At 36.9% G+C, this 21,277-nt stretch overlaps 2 protein-coding genes across 4 annotated transcripts; both read left to right on the forward strand.

Annotated features, from left to right (window-relative positions):
* Window positions 1-352: 352 nt before the first annotated feature.
* LOC104591744 (protein NUCLEAR FUSION DEFECTIVE 4-like) lies at window positions 353-6,469 on the forward strand. 2 transcript variants are annotated; one of them, XM_088886546.1, is made up of 4 exons: window positions 393-954; window positions 2,074-2,226; window positions 4,417-5,348; window positions 5,438-6,469. In XM_088886546.1, exons 1-4 carry the CDS (start codon window positions 607-609, stop codon window positions 5,937-5,939), a joined length of 1,935 nt encoding a protein of 644 aa, XP_088742672.1. In that variant the 5' UTR covers window positions 393-606; the 3' UTR covers window positions 5,940-6,469. The 2 variants fall into 2 exon arrangements, with proteins under 2 accessions (XP_010249040.1, XP_088742672.1); XM_010250738.3 differs by lacking the exon at window positions 2,074-2,226 and having other exon boundaries at window positions 353-954.
* A 7,121-nt stretch (window positions 6,470-13,590) lies between these two features.
* On the forward strand, window positions 13,591-17,509 carry LOC104591743 (uncharacterized). Of its 2 annotated transcripts, XR_016085856.1 has the most exons (3): window positions 13,591-13,805; window positions 14,602-17,365; window positions 17,480-17,509. XR_016085856.1 is itself a non-coding variant. In XM_010250737.3 (2 exons), the coding sequence occupies exon 2, from the start codon at window positions 14,749-14,751 to the stop codon at window positions 17,260-17,262; it is 2,514 nt and encodes an 837-aa protein (XP_010249039.1). In that variant the 5' UTR covers window positions 13,591-13,805; window positions 14,602-14,748; the 3' UTR covers window positions 17,263-17,509. The 2 variants fall into 2 exon arrangements, 1 of the variants encoding a protein (XP_010249039.1); XM_010250737.3 differs by having other exon boundaries at window positions 14,602-17,509.
* The last annotated feature ends 3,768 nt before the right edge of the window (window positions 17,510-21,277 follow it).

The following is a 21,277-nucleotide window of genomic DNA, read 5'->3' on the forward strand; positions in this document are numbered from 1 at the left end:
CAGATCCGGACTGGAAGACAAAATATATGCTCACTGAGTCACTGGGCTGGGTTACCCCCTCACGAGTCACGAGTGAACACGCCAATGTTCAATACAAAATTACAAGAGAGGTAACCCAGCCCGATGTGCAGGAATTTGTCTCCAGCTCATCTGGTTCCCGCTCGGAGATATCCCATGCCCATGCCAATAATCCTATATTCCTAATTTCCTATGTTATGGTATCCAGTATCCTTCGTTCCTTTCGTGGGTTCCGTATAGTGGCATTACAGAAATTTTGAGTTCAATTTTGTGCATTTTCATAAGTTTAATTTTTTCCACTAATAAATGACCAGCCTGTAAGCCTGAGTCATCCCATGATTTCATGATCCAGCAAAGAACGTCGTTCGTCCTCCCTTCCCCCCAACCTGTTCTTTTGCGGGAAGACAAAACCAAAAAAAAAAAAAAAAAGATACCTTCTCTTTCTCTGATTCTTCTTTAATCCGATTGACCGAAAATCTCAGGAAAACAAAATCGCCTGGAAATAAGAAGCAATAGAAGATCCTCTCGGTGTCGTATCTCGATTGGATAAAGTTTTCTTCTGTTTTTTTGCTTCTCTTTTGAATTTAGATGTTCGGGAAGATGCTGCCATTCAAGGAAAAGTTTAGGGCTTTCATCAATAACAGATGGCTTGTGTTCGTTGCCGCAATGTGGATTCAATCCTGCGCGGGGATTGGCTATCTGTTTGGGAGTATTTCCCCCGTGATAAAGAGCTCTCTCAACTACAATCAGAGACAGATAGCGAGATTGGGTGTAGCCAAGGATCTTGGGGATAGTGTTGGCTTTCTGGCTGGGAGTTTGTGTGAGAGCCTGCCCATTTGGGGAGCTCTTCTCGTCGGTGCATTACAGAACTTTATTGGGTATGGGTGGGTTTGGCTGATTGTAACGGGTAGAGTGCCGATATTGCCTTTGTGGGCGGTAAGTTGAGCTGTGTCGTATATTTCCTATAATTGTTATTATTATTATAATATTATTATTTCTTGTTTTCTTCATTTTACTTATTTCGGTGACTTTCTTTTTACTCTGAAACATGAAATATTTCTTTCCTTTTCTTCTCATTTTCATTTTCTTTTGGAAAATTATTCTTTAATAACCCGTATGTTGGTTGCTATGTAAAATGAACTACCTCTACTATACCTGAAATAGTTGTTGAATTTGATGATTTAAATAAACAGAAGGAGGTAGCCTAATTTCATATATGAATGAAGAAGTTAGTCATTTATCATTTAAAACGAATATTTATTATTATTATTATTATCATCATCATCATCGTCATCATTATCATTATTATTACTATGAACGATATCTTGGTTAGGAATCAGGATCACTAATTGTTGTAGTTTTAAGAATCTAGGTTCATGAAAAAGGGTTAATTTGGGATGAATTTGATACATGGAAGACCCTACTGCTATCACAAAAGTAGTTATCCTTTTCTTAATCTGTTTTTTTTTTTTGAGAGTTTTCTTAGTGGTAATAATGTTGGTGATGGAAATTATCATGGTGATGATATAAATAATTATTATTAGTCTGATGAAGGGGTTTGTTGCCTGAATTTGGGTAGTTGTTCTCACTTCCAGATGACATAGTTGCTTTATTTTGTCAACTGGATTCCTTTCTTAATTGGATTTATTAGTTTGATTTTGTTAATAAGTAACAAATTGAACTAATAGTTTTTAGAAGTGGCTTCTAATTTTTCTTTTTTCCTTTTATGGAAAAATCAGATTCACTTCTTCCAAGGTATTAAATTGCTACAAATTTGACAAGTTGGATAAATGAGGAAAGCTAATAATTTGCCATTTACTTGATAAGTGTTATATTTATTTAATTTCATACTCACTGCATAGATGTTATGTTTAATTTATGTTTCTATATGTGTTGTCTCATAATTCAATGGCTTTAATACTGAGATTTGTATAGTAAAATCTTATGAAATTATACTTATAAAAAAAGATCATGAAATTATTCATCATTTATTGAAATGCATAACATAAATCTTTGATTTTATGTTCTCTTTTGTTCTCAATTCTTTGTTTCCAGCAATTCTATATGGAGTTGGAGTTCGTTCTTCGGAAATTCATAATGTTTTCCTTGCACTTGCTTCTTGAAATTCCTAGGAGTCATAAGTGGCTCTTATCCTCCACCTACCAGAGAAAACCTGTACTTCTCTGTTTTGCTGCATTGGAATCTCAGGCAAATGACTTGCTTTCTCATAATTGTTCAAATGCACTTTTTTTCTGAAAACTTGGATGAGTTACAAAGCATTAGTTGGTAAGAGAAGGAAATATTTACTTCAGAGACAGGAAGAACTCTTGTCTAAGAAAAATATCATATTATATTGTTTTCATTGAATAACATGCCAAAACTGAGGAAGTCTTTACTTGATATAAGAAAGATCAGGGTGATTCTGTAGATCCACAATATGGGATGTGTATATTTTTGGTTTTAAATATTGCAAGGAAAGTGGGCCATTTGATGATGATTGAAGTTGCTGAACTGAATGGCTTATTGCTTTGTCTTTTAGCAGATAAAGTAGTTACATAATAAAATAATCAAGAGTATGTAATCTACCCAACTTCAGTTTCAGTCATTTAGAAACTCACAAGTCACAACCTCCTCAATAACTTATTCACTAAAAGACTAAGGAACATGCCATTCAGTTAAGCCACTTAAGCTGTAACCAAACAGTCCCTTAATCTAATTCCAATCCAACTTCATTTTTATTTCTTGAATCATCATCATCTTCTTCTTCAGGAGAGTATACATGTTAAAAATAGTTCTTGGTTGGATGGTGGTCTCTGCTATAGTATTGTGGTTGGGGTGTTTAGTCCTATCTCGCCAACTTTGAGATGGACTCCAGCTGCAAGTCTTCCTGCCATTAGAGCTATCCTCTGATGACCCTCATCTCATCAAATGATGTTCTCAATTTGTTCTGAACCAAAAACCAAACCCCTTATTCATCTTGTAAACTTGCCATTTTGAAATCCTAATTCAGTGTCAGAATCACCTAAGTCTGAAGAATACTTAAAAGCAAATAAAATATCAGTAGCCTATGGGATTTCTTTGTAAACACTGGGTTCTATATGGTTCTGTAACATATAAAGTTTGCATCATCCTATTGCCTACATTATTGTTAACTGTTACTCAAATTTGATTAGAGACTTCAAAATAGTTCCAGTGATTATAGTTTTTAAGTCAGCAATGAAATCCTAGTTCTTCAATGCCATATTTGATTAATGCATTACTGGACGTCATTTAATTAACCTTCTGATGAAAATCATTGCTGTTAATCACGCCACAGGGAATGGGGTTATGCCTTCATGATACAATTGATTAGCATATACATAATTTGGACTGGCATGGAAAATGAATGGTTTTCTCCATGCATGGTTTTTCACTTTAGAATTGTTGCCTGGATATCATTCTGCTCTCTAGCTGTTAATTACTAGGCTAAATCTATGATTTGAGGCTTATAGAAGTTTAACTACCCTCTATATATGTAATATCTAGATCTTAGTAACCACAACCATGCAAAAAAGGTGCCTATCCACTCTAAACTGTGATTTGCGATGTTAGAAATGGGAATGTGTTCCTAAAAATATTGAATTGTGCTCCTAAATTTCTAGATATGTGGTTTCAACAATAATAAGTGGTAGATATTCTTCTTTTAGAAAAATAAGCAAGTGTGATGGATTAAATAGCAGCATTGCTGGATACCACTTTTATCTTCTACCAAATTTGGTTTTTACAACTTGCATCATGAGAAAAAAGTTTCCACAATCCCATGCATAAATGCATGAGGATCTCTTGAATTTTAAATTAACCAAATAGTGTCAAATAATTACATGCAACACTATGTGTTAGTCCAAAATGCAGATGTAAGTATGTATTTCCATTTTCTGCACCTATGCTGCATTGCAGATTAGGAGTTTTTCTAATTTGGCATGCCTATACCTGCTCCAGATGTGGTTACCATTCTGTAGTTGTTACTTAGATCTAGACTCACATATGCAGAGTTCGAAAGTCATTTTTCAATCCATTCACCATGGTGAAAGTTGATAAATCAAAATCTAACATATTTGCAGTGATCATGTATGGGCCTCTCTGTGAGCTGTTTATGGGACTTATGTGATAACTATGGATTACCTGTCCTGATATCCAGTCTGTAAGACCATCTTTATCATCATCATCATCATCATCAATATGTAATACCAAATATGAGTATGGTTTGATGAATTTTTAGGTGATTCCATTCTCTGTGTGGAGAATGGAGATATTCAATAATGTCCAGGAATGCCCACTAGAAAGCTGTAGAAATATCAGTATATTTAGCTGTGTTTTGCCTTGGTAAACTGTTAATCATGTTTGAGATGTGCTGTGCAGATGTGCATTCTTATATTTGTGGGAACAAATGGTGAGACTTATTTCAACACGGCAGCACTGGTTTCATGTGTACAGAACTTCCCAAAAAGTCGTGGTCCTGTAGTGGGCATACTAAAGGGATTTGCTGGATTGGGTGGTGCAATCCTAACTCAGATATATGCAATGGTAAATGCTCCTGATCAAGCGACAATCATTTTTATGGTTGCAGTTGGACCTTCCATGGTAATCATAGCATTGATGTTTATTGTTAGACCGGTTGGAGGCCACAGACAAGTTCGGTCATCTGATGGTTCAAGTTTCACATTTATCTACAGTGTGTGCATCCTTTTGGCTGCTTATTTGATGGGGGTCATGCTTGTTGAAGATATCGTTGATCTGAACCACACTGTGGTCACACTATTTACAGTTATTTTATTCATTCTCTTATTGCTTCCCATTGTGATTCCCATACTACTGAGTTTTTCCTCAGGTGTGAGAGCACCTGCTGAAGAAAGCCTTCTACCTGAGTCTCAGAAAGATGGACCTAGTAAATCTGGACAGGATGTGAATGAGGTTATTTTTAGTGAGGTGGAAGATGAGAAGCCTAGGGAAGTTGATTTGCTCCCGGCATCAGAAAGGCAAAAACGTATTGCTCAGTTGCAAGCAAAACTATTCCAAGCAGCTGCAGAAGGAGCTGTTAGAGTGAAGAGACGGAAGGGCCCACGTAGAGGGGAAGATTTCACCTTGATGCAGGCACTGATAAAGGCAGATTTATGGCTCATCTTTTTCTCCCTCTTATTGGGTTCAGGTTCTGGATTGACAGTGATTGATAATTTGGGCCAAATGAGCCAGTCTTTGGGGTATGACAATACACATATATTTGTGTCCATGATAAGCATTTGGAACTTCCTTGGTCGTATTGGTGGTGGTTACTTCTCTGAAGTTATTGTAAGGTGCGACCTACTGTACTGAAAATCTGCTATTTACTTTTGATTGTTTCACCTGTTTCCTCTATCTAATTATTAAGATGTATTTTGTGCAGGGATTATGCATATCCAAGGCCAGCGGCCATGGCTGTAGCTCAGGTTATTATGGCAATTGGTCACTTCTTCTTTGCTATGGGATGGCCTGGGGCAATGTACATTGGTACTTTGTTGACTGGACTTGGTTATGGGGCCCATTGGGCAATTGTTCCTGCTGCAGCGTCTGAATTGTTTGGCTTGAAAAACTTTGGAGCTTTATATAATTTCCTCACACTAGCAAATCCTGCAGGATCTCTAATCTTTTCTGGTCTCATTGCTAGCAGTATTTATGATCATGAAGCAGAGAAACAAGCTCATAGAAACTTAGGAAATCTGCCAGGGAAGATGCCTGATGTGTTACTTGGTATGGACGAGTCACTTAAGTGTGAGGGTGCTATATGCTTTTTTCTTACTTCCATGATAATGTCTGGACTCTGCATCGTTGCAGTCTTGTTGAGCTTGATTGTTGTTTACCGGACCAAGATTGTCTACAAAAATCTCTATGGAAAATCACGTACTTGAGTTTGGAGCAAGAGACTAGTCCCAGAAGATAACTTTTACGAAAAGAGTAGAACCTAATCTGTTTCTTCTGGTGGTATATTGTCCTACTTATATAAGGTCATGGGTCTCCCTTATTTCTTAACTAGATTGTCTGGAAAGAAGTGGCTGTTGAGGGAGGCAGGTGATATGGGCGTCTTCTCTGGAGAGAAGAAAAGCAGAATTTGGTGTTTCTATATGCTTGTGCTAGCTACAGGGTTTTGTCATAAAGCAGATTCATTTCTCTGCTCGAATGTTGCTTCTTGTGTCTCCTCTCTATCTTCTGAAGACATTTATTTGGTCTGAGGTTCTTCACCTGTGATATTTTTTACATCTACGGGGGTGCATTGTGGTTGTTAGTTGTAACTATAACCTTTCAAATTTATGTATTTTATTTGACTGAGTAATATGTATCCTTTTCTCGGGAGAGATGATTTGCCAAAATAATCGATGTCGCTGCTTGAAGCAAAAGATTATACATTAAGCACATATTTGGATTAGGTGCTGGTTTTTGGTTCCTAATGACGTTGATATTCTGTTATTTTACTGGAGGGGGAAAGCTGTACACAGGCTACAAATTAATGCACCGTTTCCCGTTTCCTATAATGATGTTTGGAAAATGAGAATGTCCCAGTGTGTGAATCCCATGGAATGGTAACATGGTCAAAACGGCTAGCCATGCCCATGTTGCAGATTGGAATTGTTGACTTCTTATTCTGTAACAGTGTGAAAAAGTTTGTTGTTTGGGAGCTTCCTGTGCATGATATGTTACCATTAGGTGTGGTGTAAAAAGGATATTTGCAACTAATATTCTCAGCCAAGGGACTAAGCGGTGAGTCCAGATTTCCTACTCACTTTTCTTACCCACTCTCTATCTGCAAGCCCTGAATTGCAGTCACACATCTCTCAGTTTATAATAGATATGTGTTTTGTTAAGTGGCTACTTGATTAGTATATTAGATCACAGGTGATCCACCTGAAGATGACCTAATAACTACTACATACATGGGCTGATTTTTCATTCTGAAAAGAACGAGTCTCATGGAAAGAATTCTGTGGCCAGACGATCTAATGCTATTCATAATTGTACATTCTTGCCCAGAAATGAACAAAAATTAAAAGAATGAGGCCCAAAGCAACAACTCAAGCATTGCCTTATTCGCTTGACACCAGCACCGTGGAGACTGGGGGCCTTAGTGTGTTCTGGACCTAAGTAGCTTAGCTGAGACTAAGGCCCTAAGAGAGAATTAATATCGAGGATTGACCATGCTAATATAGAGGTGTCAATTGGATTGGATTTGGTCCAAGATCCAGTCCAATGTGAGTCCATTATAAATGGACCAGGTCCAATCCAATCTGATGAATGTTTTGGATCAATTTGGACTGGTCCAATTCAATGTCTGGATCATCCAATTTGTTCAAATTCATTTTGATTTAGATTGGTTTCAACCCAAACCTGGTCCCTTGACACATATTCTTATCTTATATCAATGGACTAAATATTGGCTTAATCCAACCCAATCTAATATAAATTTGTTATAGATGGACCAGGTTCAATCCAATCTAATAAATATTTTGGACCGGATTGATCCAATCCAATGTCTTGTTGGTCCATTTGATCTGTCCAAATTAAGTTTGGACTGGATGGGATCCAATCCAAAACTGGTCCATTGACACCCTTAATGCCATCTGCCCTTGGTGGGGTTTATTAGAATGATTTCTTAAATCCATATGACTGGGCCTGATCTATTTACTGAACAAGCCTAAAACCAAGCCCAGATTTAAGTCCGGTAGTGCTAACAAGGAACCCAAGTTTATTATCCCTGAGAGTCCGGTAGTCCGGTAGTGCTAACAAGTTTATTATTGCTGGGTCAGTAAGCCGTCTTTTTCATATTTTTCTTATAACTTTTTATATATTATATAGAATAGACTCCTTATAAGGGAATAAACTAGTAAATCCATATAGCTTCTGGTTACTGGTTATAAGTTGGATATGTTCGTGACAAGTAGGAACCTAGCTACCCGAACAATTCATGGTTAGAAATATTGTTAATAGAAAAAAAAAAAAGAAACGAAAAGAAAAGTAGTTTCCATTTCTCTCCTCGTGGGGCAGAAGTAGAATATATTTGAAATTACTTTCGCTTGTTTTGGTGTGAGGACTGGCAAGTGCACTGATTACCATAGGAGATAGGACATTTTGGTCCTTTTGCCAGAATTAATGGAGTTGTTGTCAAACCAAAATAAAGGAGTAATTAAGGTTTCTAAAGCTATGAAGGCATGGATTCTAGTTTCAAGCTGATGAGTCGTGACAGTGTGTTAGCTGCAACTGTTAATGCAGCTAGAAAGGGCATAATAAGTCAGGAAGGAGGTGTCGTGGAATTAACTAGACACTATTCCGAGTAACAGCGAGTAAAGAAGCTGAAGATGAAGAAATTCTTATATCAGTAAGTTCAGATGTAGGAACCTACATAAATTATACACGAAGGGTTAAAGTGGCAAAAATAGACAGTAACATAGACGACTAAACTTAATTAGTTTGTTATATATGTGGAAGAATATAAAACCAAGAATAATTTAGGTATAGAAAAAGATAAAGAAAAAAGATGAAATTGTTAGATATTGATTGAATATAATATAGAAGGAAGATAAAATCATATTCATCCAACTTGGCTTGAAAGAGTAGATAATTAATCCAATCAGCATTTACCCACCCGAGTAAAGCATTAAGATGCATTTATAAAAAAAAAAAAATCATATTAATTTATGTAATTACCTAATCTATAATAAGATAATTGTACATGTCCATTTATTTACACACTGTATGTATAAATAGTTTGTTTCCAAAATAAAACTCTATGCAGAATCATATCAAGAAAGAATGGTTTGAATGATTCTTATTAGCAGGTAGCAATATAGGATATTTTCTGAATGGAGCCTTTGAATAAGACGTTTTTTATGGAAAAGCAACCTTCATCCATCCAAGAAGAGGCTACCCATTATAACATACATGGTAGTGTTTCGACGGTAGGGATACCAAATTGTCCTCAAATCAAATCAAACACATCCTTTCAGGTATGCATACACGAGACAAAAAAAAAAATGTCAGCCATACACCCTGCACGGGATAAGATGAAGGATGTTCTTTAGGATAAGTTTCTTAAACCATCCTTATGGTTTAGTTAATTGATTAAATGTATTTTACTGTTTGAAAATTGACTAACGCTATTCCTATTGTTTCTGACAATTGATTAATACTTCCCTTACTGTTATCATTGGTTAATAGAAAGATGAACAAAACTACTTTACCTTTTATTCTTTTTTAAAATTTCAAAATAAAACAAGAAAAAGGAAAAAGAATAATGTCACTTGGAGACTTTAGAGACTTGGGTAGGAAGGGTTTCTGCGGCCAAACACTACAAGTGTTCTGAGCTTAGGAATATCGCCGCCGCTGCAACAGGTTTCTGACGGCAAGAGGAAAGGGTTTGCCGGTGGCGGTCTAACCCATATTTACATAGATACATAAATCTACTAAATAATGTAGTTCAGAAATGATACCGGCGGAGGGAGAAGAATCAGACATTCAGACTAGAACCAGATAAATAGGATATGATGACAATGGAGAACTCAGCCACTACTATGGCTCCTTTTCTTCTTCGGAATTTGGTAACCTCTATATTCATCTTCGCCGACAAATCCCTTCTCAATTTATTAGAAAGATTAAGCTTCTCCAATTCATTTGCTACCTTTTTATCCAATTTCTCTTATTTTTTCTTCGTTTCCTACCTTCTATCTTCCCTTCCTTAATTGCCAAATCAGCGGCTGACTTTCTTCTCAAACCCCACCACATTAAGTGGGAATTCCCGACCCAAGGAGACTCCGGTATCGCTCAAGCACTCTCTCATATTCTGTCCATCATCAGCGATATCCCAGTCAGCTCCCACAAATATGAAATGGTTCGAAACTTGGCTAAAAATCTCATCGACGAGAATCTCCGGGAAGGATGCGAATCGCTGAGAAAGGTCAACCAATTGGTTCTATCGGCAGCGTTCGCCAGGACTCTTTGCCTGCTCGAAGGGGCAATGTCAGAGCGAGAGCATACCGCTGAAAATGGATTTAGCTTAATCTGGTGGATGGTAACCAGAGAGACAGACAGACAGACAGGAAAGAGAGAGAGGGAGGGAGAGGACTGAACCCAACAGGAAAAAGAAGGGGAGAGAGAGAAAGATGGGGAGGGAGGTGGAGAGTAAAATTGGGTTTTAAAAAATATATTTCACATGTGAATAAATTCGGACGGAATATTAATGGATCTTAATGGTAAGGGTAGAGTTAGTCAATTATCAGAAATAGTAGGGATAACATTAGTCAATTTCCAAATAGTAAGGGTACACTTAGTCAATTCAATTAGCTAAGCCATAATAAGAATAGTTTAAAAAATTTATCTTATTCTTTAAGGTAAATTATAGACTCCCACTATTGTACTTTTGGGGTAGAGATGCTTTGCCCTTAAACATTCATTTTCATTTGTAAAAATGGCCCCCTTTGATTTTTTTGGATTCTAACACTCTATTCCTGATTCGTTGACAGTTTGTTAAGGTAAGATTATTAAAATGTCCATTTAAAATTTGATGGGCTGAGAAAAAATTATCAAAATAATGAAAATAGGCATGTTAAAGCATGGTATATGTTTGTATTTTTTGGTGTTTTTTTTTTGTATTTTCTGAAATTTTCTGAAATTTTCTATTTTTATATATTGTATTTTATATTCCTCTTTTTCTTCATTTTTTTTGTTGTATTTCTGTGTTATCTGCAATCTCATGTTTTTTATTTATTTTATATTAATTTATTATATTTTAACAATTTTCTACAAAATAAAATGATCTAAAATAACATAACGACAGTTTAAGATTTTAGAAATATTAAAACTCTCACATGTGAATCTTTTCTGGAATTAATTGACGGAATGCTAAAATGCTAATAGCAAGGGTGGGCCGCAGGTCGGGGGTAATTCTCTCACTGCCCCCAAAGCATGGTTTTCAAAACCAGATTGGACCGGATGGTCGGACTGGTCAGTGATATGTTCTATTTTACCTCAAAATCGTTATTTCGCCAAAAATTGTTGATTTGGTCAGTAAATCGTTGACTTGGACAATCAGACTATTTAAACCATTAGAATCGTCCAATCGGACTGTTTCACTCTGAAAACCAAACCCTGACCGGTTCGATTTTAAAAACTTTGCCCAATGGCATTTTATAATTTCTCCTATGTTTTAGGTGGGGAGGCTAAAAAAAATAAAAGGATTAAATTTTTGGGACAGTGGTTTGACATGAAACGAAAGGCAGGTATCGGCTTTATAGAGCAAAGATAAATGTATATTACGTGTAGGTGGGTCCAAAAACAATGTTCCAGGCTAGATACGTAACTTGCGACTTGTGAGCAGGAGAAAGAGAAGAAAATCTTGTTCATATGCAATAATGCAAAATAGTAAAACGGATGATGCCAATGAGATTGCTATTTTTACTTACTATGAAGAGGGATTTTCATAGAGTAAGGTTTAGTTGAATCCTTTGGCTGTTTAATGGGTTGTGAAACTAATGATAAGGTCCCACAACAGCAAAAGCAAAAATATATGAGACCTGCACCTTTAATTTTACAGTGGAACCCGTAAATTTATTAAACCTCTTTATTAATTCTACAACCCATTAAACAGTCAAAGCGTTCACCTAATTAATCCAAATTCCTTTTCATATGGCATCTTCACTAACATTTGCCCAACTTACAAATGTAGTTTAATCAATTAACACATACTCAGATATATTCTTGTTGTCTAATCTAATGTCTATCAAATAAGAAACTGATAATTAATTAGTCTCCTCTATATCATTATAATCATTTCCCATTCTGGAACAATTCCTTCAACGCAACACACTTACAGAAAAGAATATTATCAGTTGTCTTAACTTGCTTTTCTCCGTTTCATTTTTTTCTTATTTCCAGCATCAAGCTCTAGTTCCAGCTTCCCAAGTGTCTTGCTCACTAGGTGCCCTTTTCTCGTATGCAAGTATGGAGGGATCTGCTACCAACAAAACACTATCAGTCTTGCCCCAACAAGCCACTGTAACCTCCCATGCATTGGGAACATCTCTCTTGTCATTGGTGGGATATATTCTCAATGTAATCGCAATTACGAATCAGGTTGGAATGTTATTGGCACCGCGTATTGGTAGCTGATCCAAACTCTTGGCTTTAGATTCTTTATATGTTCCAGTGACCAGTGCTTGAACACTGAGCAAGCTTTAGCAACTTCTCAACCATATTTGATCAGCATGGCTCTACTTCTTTGCTACATTCTAATGGGATTACTTGAACTTGCTTCAAACCCAATGGGCAATAGCTATTTGATTGTCAACCAGCAGAAGTTTTCATTTTTTTTATGGTAAGAAGCAGCACAAGTTCAAATGTAAGATGTTACTCCTCTTGGTGCCTAGAATTTTTCATTGTAAGTGTTCTAACTTCAAAACAAGCAACAGCAAATACAACTCCATTTATCATTTCAGAACATCCAGTGGTTCCAGTGTCTTCTAAAGAGAATCATTCCTCTACCATAACATGAAGGAGAAGGCATTGGACATATTCAACCAACTTGGTTGTAGTTTCACTTGAGTAATCACAGAGAGAGAGAGAACTTGTTCAGTTGTTCAGATTAAATTAAATAGTGTGTCAATTATCATAGGAATTAATAAAACAGATAATGCACCAGGGATCACACATGCACACATATGTAAAAATGACAATTCATCACATCAGTTTACCAAATCACATTATTACAGTAAATATGCAAATTCCCTTTTTTAAAAGGTATGTATGCCAAAGATACCACCAAATCACCTTTTCAACTAAATTATATATAGAATCAACATAAAGAAAAGGTGGAGCATTATGTGTGTGAATTTGCTACATGAATTACATTCTTTTTTGTTTATAGTTATATTTTCTCAATACCATAGAAAATGATGTTGGAGGGGAATTTAGTATTTAGAATGTAGCAAAGGAGTGGGTCCCACGGTTAGAAGAAGTTCATAAATCAGAAATAAGGCACCTCCAGGTGGGGGATCTTTTGGGTGGTCCATGTCACTCAATAATCCCACAGTGAGGTTAGTATAACCACTAACCACAGGTACTCTACCAATGCCATAGGTAACCATAGCATCCTTAACCCTAGTCAATTATCCCTAGCCTTTAATCCAACTTCAGGTTTGGTTAAGAATAAGAAGCACCACTCCTTTAACCAACCTCACACATGTGGGTCCCACTTTTACAATTGTATTTTCCTCTTAACTAAAATAAAAATAAAAAAGAAATAAGCTTTTGTTCTTAAAAACAGCAAAATACATATAAAATAATAGTTGTATATTCTACAAGGTTTTTGAATTTTCTCTCCTATTTAGATATAAAATTTTAAAAATAAAATAGCATTAATATTAATTTTCCTGAAACTTACCACCCTAATAAATTTCCATATTTAAGTTACTCACAAACCCACTCCAAGAGTTAAAAATTAACTCTAGTTAGGGTTTCAGCCAATAAAAAAAGGTGGGTTAAGGTCTACAAAATACTTAAAAAACAAGGAAAGCCTATGATACATTGGTGACTTTTATTTTCTTTTTCCTCTCAATGAGTTTTAGAATTTGAGAAATTCTGTATAGGCTTTGAGGGGTTTTGACAAAAAGTCCTGTTTTGGGGATTTTCTTGGATTTGGGGAAGGAAAAGGGGCAAAAAAATTGGTGATGGAGGTCTTTCCATGGCGGCTCTGCGATTCAAATTCCTCAAACCATGGAGAGTATTTCTAATGGGTAATTTCTCCTACCTTCACTCCTCTAGTGTGCTTTATATCGAATAGCTTTTTACTGTTTATCGTGTACTGACGACCAAGATCAGACAATCTAGGGTTCAGTCCAAAGTACTGAAATTCGGGATACTAAAAAGATAATTCCGAACGTTAGAACTTGTTCAAAACCTTTGTTTCTGTAGATCCATGGCCGATGATGTTTGGTTTCGATTCTGGAGTCTGTTTCAAAGTGGGTGCACGTGTTTTTTTTTTTTTCGCTTTCGTTAATTTGTTATTAAAGCCTTCTCCGTTTTGGCTCTCTGTTTTCGTCTGAAGTACCTGGCAGATTAAAATGGTTTATGAGCCTTACGCTGAGAATGTTTGAATTTTCAAGAGAATTACGGTCTTCTGATTGCACGTAATGTGTGCTTGTTTCTCTATCGCGTTGTTTGTATATGGGATGAATTATTGTTAATATTGCCGTGCCATGTATTCCCTCTGCTTTCTTGTTAACTCAACCCAGCCCTCTTAATTTGCTTACCCGATAGTAGTAATTCTTGTTTCTTTTTAATATTATTTTGTTATTTTTTACAATTGTCGTGATACACTTTTCCCATTGCGAAGAGTGATTGAATATAGTAGTCTCAGTCAGCGATTTGGATGCTTCAGTGGAAGCTTCGGTTCTTCTTCTGGATTATATTATTCTGGTTTTCTTCACATGTAACTTTTATGTATGAGCATTAATCTTGCTTTTTCCCTCTTGCTAAATTAGTTGTTCTCATTATTCTTTTGGATTGTATTTATTTTTCTTTCTGAACTAGGTTTTGGACATTTAGACGTGGCTCCCCTTTTGAAGTATGGAAAGACCTCGGGTTGTAGGCTCAGATTGTGGTGGTTGAGTTCTAGTTGATTTCGACCTTTCATACAAATAATAAAGAAAATAAAGAGTGATCTGGTGATATAGGAAAATGGAGTGCAATAAAGATGAGGCCACCAGGGCAAAAGAAATTGCTGAGAGGAAGTTTACAGCAAAGGACATTGCTGGTGCGAAAAAATTTGCTTTGAAGGCCCAAAACTTGTATCCAGGACTTGATGGTCTACCTCAAATGCTGGCAACTCTTGATGTTTATATCTCTGCAGAGAACAAGATAAGCGGGGAGGCAGATTGGTATGGGATACTTGGTGTTAATCCCTTAGCTGATGATGAGACAGTAAAGAAACAGTACAGGAAGCTGGCTCTCATGCTTCACCCTGACAAGAACAAATCTGTCGGGGCAGATGGGGCTTTTAAGCTTATTTCAGAGGCCTGGAGTTTGTTATCTGACAAAGCTAAGAGAACAGCATATGACCAAAAGAGGAATTCCAAAGGATTCCAACAGAAAGTCCCACCTTCTGGTGGGGTTCCACCTGCACCACCTGGTGCAAATGGTTTTTATAATTTCACCAACAATACAACCTCAAATGCAAAGCCTCCAAAGAGTGGCACTCGGGTAGGTACTGCATCTGCTCCTGCTTCATCCCATCCATCAAAACCCAATACTTTTTGGACTGCATGTCATCGTTGTAAGATGCAATATGAGTATCTCAGGGTTTATCTGAATCACAATCTCCTTTGCCCCAATTGTCATGAGCCATTTTTAGCAGTAGAAACAGCACCACCACCATCAAATGGTTCTAATTCATCCACACCATGGTCTTTCTCTCAGCAGCGTCAGAATTCAAACCATCATACAACAAACAAGAATTCTTATAACCAAGGAAGAAATTCTGCTAGCACTCAGAATATGGGGCCAGGGGGTTTTGCAGGTCTTGATTCTTTTAGCCACACAAACTTCCAGTGGGGTCCATTCTCTAAAACAACTGGTGTTGGGAATTCAACTACCTCTGCTTCTGCTACTGCTCAAGCTGCTACTGTGGTTCAGCAGGCTTATGAGAAAGTTAAGAGACAAAGGGAGGAAGCACAAGCAGCTGCCAGGAGGGAAGAGGCCCTTCGGAGGAAGAATCATGTTTCAAAAAAGATGGGTAGTGGTTCATCTACGTCATTCTCTAATTCTGCCTCTAGCCCTGTTGCCAAAGGAGAGAGGCCTATGAAAAAAAGAAGAGGAGGTATAGATGACAATGGGGGAAACTGTTATAGCACCAATGGAACAAATCAAACTGCTATGGGAAATGGAGTTGGGGTTGGAAGTATATCTGGGCTTAGGCATAGTAATTTTGAAACAGAAAGAGTTAATGGGGTTTCTACTAATAAACCTAATAGTATAAGGGAGTTGTCACAGTCTGAACTTCGGAATATGCTCATGGAGAAGGCTAAGCTGGAAATTCGCAAGAAGTTAACTGAATGGAGCTCAGCTGCCATCGCAAAACCTTCAGATAAAGACAAAGATAAGGAGAAAGATAAAGAGAAGGAAAAAGAGAAGGCTACATTAAAAGGTGAGGTGGGTGATCAGAATGAGTCTGGTGAATCTTTGGACACCAAGAAAAAGATCCATTCTAAGAAAGATTTTCCTGGCACTTGTGGTACTGATTCAGATACAGAAGCCCTGGAACCCATGTCAATCAGTGTACCTGATCCAGATTTTCATGATTTTGACAAGGATAGAACTGAAAGATCCTTCGGTGATAACCAAGTGTGGGCTGCGTATGATGATGATGATGGGATGCCTCGTTATTATGCCATGATTCATACTGTAATATCCTCAAATCCATTCAAGATGCGGATCAGTTGGCTGAACTCCAAAACCAACAGTGAGCTGGGGCCACTAAATTGGGTTGGATGTGGATTTTCTAAGATTTGTGGGGATTTTAGGGTAGGGAGGCATGAAGTCAATGATTCCCTCAATTCTTTCTCCCACAGGGTTAGGTGGACAAAAGGGATGCGGGGTGCTATCCGTATATTTCCCAAAAAAGGTGATATTTGGGCTCTCTATAGGAACTGGTCCCCTGATTGGAATGAGCTTACCCCAGATGAAGTGATACACAAGTATGACATGGTGGAGGTGCTTGATGATTATATGGAGGAGCATGGTGTGGTTGTCACGCCTCTAGTTAAGGTTGCTGGTTTCAAGACAGTCTTCCATCGGCATTTGGACCCTGGGCAAGTCAGGACAATTCCAAGAGAAGAGATGTTTCGGTTCTCTCATCAGGTTCCTTCTTACTTGCTTACAGGTCAAGAAGCTCCAAATGCTCCAAAGGGTTGCAGGGAGCTGGACCCAGCAGCTACCCCGTTGGAACTGCTTCAGGTAATCACAGATGTTAGAGAAGAAGAAATTGTGGAGGATGCCGAAAAAAACATGGAAAAAGAGACGTCAGTAAATGGAGAGAAAGTTAAGGAAGAACATATGCAGAGCATCAAAGAAGACAAAGAAAAAGAAATGATGGAGAACACTAAAAAAACCAAGGAAGAAGTGATGGTAGGCAAGGGGAATGAAGCTAAGGAAGAAAAGATGGTGGAGTTTGCTGAAGAACAAAAAGCTAGTTGACGATGTTTGGATTATGCAGTCCTGCTTCAGATAGGAGAAAATTTGACTTGTGAAATCAGATTAGAGTTATCCAACATATATTGAGTTTCCGTTGCTGATTAATGTTGGTATTGACTTTCATAGTTGATTAATGTTGTTACCCATTCATTTTCTTTCAAAATCAAATGTCAATGCTATAAATGGTAGATCTAACCTCAGTTTTGATTGCAACTTGAAGATGGTAAAGAAAACAGAATTATTTGGTTCTTAGGAGTTCATCATCAGATATCTTAAGGCCTCAATGCTTGCTAGTGTGTTCTCTATCCACTGGAGCCTTCAGAGATCTGTGAGGCCTCTATTTGCTTTTCTTCAAGAGCTAGTTCCCAAGCCTAAAACAATCTTTCTATCAGTTGCAGCTCGTCAAATTAAACTTACCAGTGAGCTGCCCATCTTTCTCATCTGCTTTCAGTGTTTTACATGCTGAGCTTTCTTGTTCTTATTATTAGACTTCAATTAAATTCTAGCATAATTTATGTCTCAAGATTTAATATTTTTGTTGGTTCTGATTATAGTTTATTTTAAAATGTAGATTATAGGCTGATTTCAATTTCTTTTATCAGTTTATGTATCTTTGTTGTGTATTACTACTGTCCTAGCTCAAGCTCTACAAGCATAATGTGCAGTACTCGTTTTTATGTGTCTGGAATTTCATCTAGAGTGATCAGATGTTTCTCTTGCATCTATAAAAGGCAATGACATACTATATATCTTGCATGTGCATTACTTCCTTAGCCTGCTAGGAAGAATATGGCACTTTAATGTTATGGTATTTTTGTAGTGTTTATGCTGTCATGCTGATTATTCAAGAACAGCGGGTCCATCTGTCTAAAATGGGAGTTATTTCGTTGGATGATTTGGCTAACTATTCTGTTTATGGGTATTTATGTTGATACATATGGCTTGCTTGTCCTTTCAATAGAACATCAACCTTTGTAGTTATATGTAATTTGTAATTATGTGGCTGCTGTTAATATCACCTATCATGGTACAAATCCCTGTAAAAAGCGGTTTATATATGGATTTCCGGTGCTTTTAGATAGTTATGCAGAAATTAGTAAGCTTTGAACATGTTTTGAATGTTCCAGGCATGCTGCATGCATAAGGTTTTTAAGAAGAAAATTCTTTACTAACTTTTTTGTGGACCTGATCTAAAGGACGCACATAAATTCTAGATTCAGGGTTGGAAGTTTTCACAAGGTTGAAACTGAGTCTGTTTGGACTGACTTCCTAGACTCACTTTCATTTGCTCCCTGACTACTTTTGAAGTATCAACTTCACCTAATTGTTATTGGTTATTTTGCCATCTTTATATACTTGTTGATCATTGTCATAGTCTTAGTGGTTATTTTGCTGATAGATTGGAACTATGGATAAAGAAAACATAATGGTTGCTGAATCCATGCTGTAACAGCATTGTGACTTGATCCATTTTCGGCAAAGCAAGTTTATGGATTTTAAAGTAGGGGTTTTAGGGTTAAGATAACTTGCCATATTTGATTTTAATATATGGGGCATGAGCTATGTTCACGCCTCAGAGTTGACACTTTGGAAGGGTCCATACCCTCCTTTTAGAAGGTATCACTTTTTCTTCAAGTTCTTCAGATCATAGAACAAAGACTAGGATTTTATTTTAAAGGTTGTTATTACCTGACATAACTTGCCTAGCAAATTAAAGCAGAGTATTTAAGATCTTATTGGAGCTGGGGTGGTGATAGATGGGATAATGGGGCATTAGGTTAGTTTTGCAGTAGCTTGTGCATTTTCTTTTTGATCTTTTGGGATACAGATGTAGTGGGTCATTGGGTCATAACCGTATATCTTTGTTTGCACGTGTACAAATGCATGTAGTGCAAATTCTTACTCATTTTTGCTGCAGATTTTACTTTGCTTTAGGTTTTATTTTAATTCATCTGCGTTGCAAACAGACAAAAAAAAAAAAAAAAAAAAGCTAAAGCATAAGTAAACCAAAATTTGTGTTCCCATACTCAGAGATCCATTGTCAGATCCAGTGCTTGTCTTACGATCTCTCTCCTGTATTAAATTATTAAATATGTTGCTGCGGAAAAGCCAGTGGCCAAGTACTGGTACAGACTTGCTGACACAAAAAAGTACTGGCGCAGATTTGTCTGGTGCTTGGATTTTCATGCGAGTTCAAATGCAAAGGAATCAAAAGTGAACAGAGGCCACAGAATATGTCTATGGCCAGGCCTGTTAAGCCAAATAGCTACCCAAAAAACAAAAAAAAAAAAACGTGCTTGTATTTTTCATTTGAACAAGTTCGGGAGGGCTGAGCTGAAAATTCAGCTAAGCTCCTTCAGCTGCTTTGAAGTTCTCCCGATAAGCTATTCAAGCAAATTGTGGTGGACAGCCCTTTAAATGATTAATGGACAGCTGATTTGGGCTCTCAAGAATCAAGAATTCTCACCAAACATAAATTATAGCCTGTCTGTGTGGGGCTTACCTTGCAAAGCTAGAAGCCACTGCCCTTAAGTCCTTCCAAATGGGCACTAAATGGAAATAGGAAATATAGAAGCCACTGCCGCACCCTTAATTAAGGGCCCTTGTACGTCCCTTCTCATGAACATGGTTATCACTTCGTACAGACTATATGAAGGTTCATCTCTTCAATGGATGAGTAATTGATAATGAATAGTGAAGAAATGAGATTTGTTTATTCGGGAATGGGATCAAACATGGACCCACGGAAACTCAGGATTGAAATGATTGACTACTGTAAATCTGGAGTTGGACAGCCTGTTGTTGTAATAGGGCTGGCAATTTTAACCCCAACCCATCTGACCTACCCGCTTGAAAACTCATTCTAATCATGGGTCAACATGGGCTGAATGACCCACTAGGGTGGGTCAGGGTGGAGTTGGGCCAAGGGTTACTCATGACCCTCAACTTTAAACTTCTTCCAAAGTTTTTTATTCGATAGTTTCTTCTTCTATTTAGCTTTTAGGGTTTTTATTTTTTTCTTCTTCTCTGTTTAGGGCTTGCTCAAACCACCACCATTCTCATTATTTAGAGAATGTTCAACTCGCTATTTCTCGTTCAAGCCGCTGCAGTGCTGCCACCATTCTCGCCGCCACCAACCACGGCACCATGATCTCGCTCCAATGGCATATGGAGGCCTTAAGAACACTGTTTTAAAGCTTCTTGAGTTCCTGTCGGTGTTCCTCCTCCCCAAGTTCTGAAGCAACGACAGATTGATGTCGGCGGTTGAATAGAATAGAAGATGCCGAGGACTCAATAGATAACAGACAGAGGTTGCCGGCGATTGAACAAAGCAAGAGAAGAAACAGGGGCGAGCAATGTTTCAATGATTATCTTCTGCAACTTTTCTTTGTAGCAGAAATTATATAATTTTGGAATTTTATTATCATTTTCTGTTTTTTTTTCTCTGTGGTTATAGTTATTAGTTGAAATATGTATTTTTAATTATTATTATTTTATTTATTATTCTGCAATTTCTGATTTTTGTCTAAAAATTATATTTTTTGAAAATTTTTATCATTTATATGTTTTTAGAAATTTCTATCAATTTGTGCATTTCTGCTATTTTTTAGCATTTTCCTGCATTTTTTCATTTCCTGTAATTTTTATATTTTAATGCAATTTTTGTATTTTCTTTAATTTTTTATGTTTTTTATAATTCTATTTAATTTTTTTATTATTTCCCAAATATATATATATATGTATATATATGCAGTTTTTATTTTTATTCAAAAAAATTGAATTTTTACGTTTTTTAGTTGAAATATATATTTCTATGTTTTTATGCAATTAAAATAGAGAGAAGGTAAAAAAGTGTTAATTAGAATAATTGAATTAGAGGGTCAAATGGGTGGTAAAGTGGGTTGTGACCCACTCTGACCCACTAACATGGGTGGCAAATGGGTCTCACCCAACCCACCCATTTGCCACCCCTCGTTGTATAACAATCCTTAGTATTTGGCGAGTGGCCACAGACAAA

The sequence above is a fragment of the Nelumbo nucifera genome, chromosome 4 (assembly GCF_055504915.1).
Source record: "Nelumbo nucifera cultivar China Antique chromosome 4, China Antique-T2T, whole genome shotgun sequence".
NCBI classification, from domain to species: Eukaryota; Viridiplantae; Streptophyta; class Magnoliopsida; order Proteales; family Nelumbonaceae; genus Nelumbo; species Nelumbo nucifera.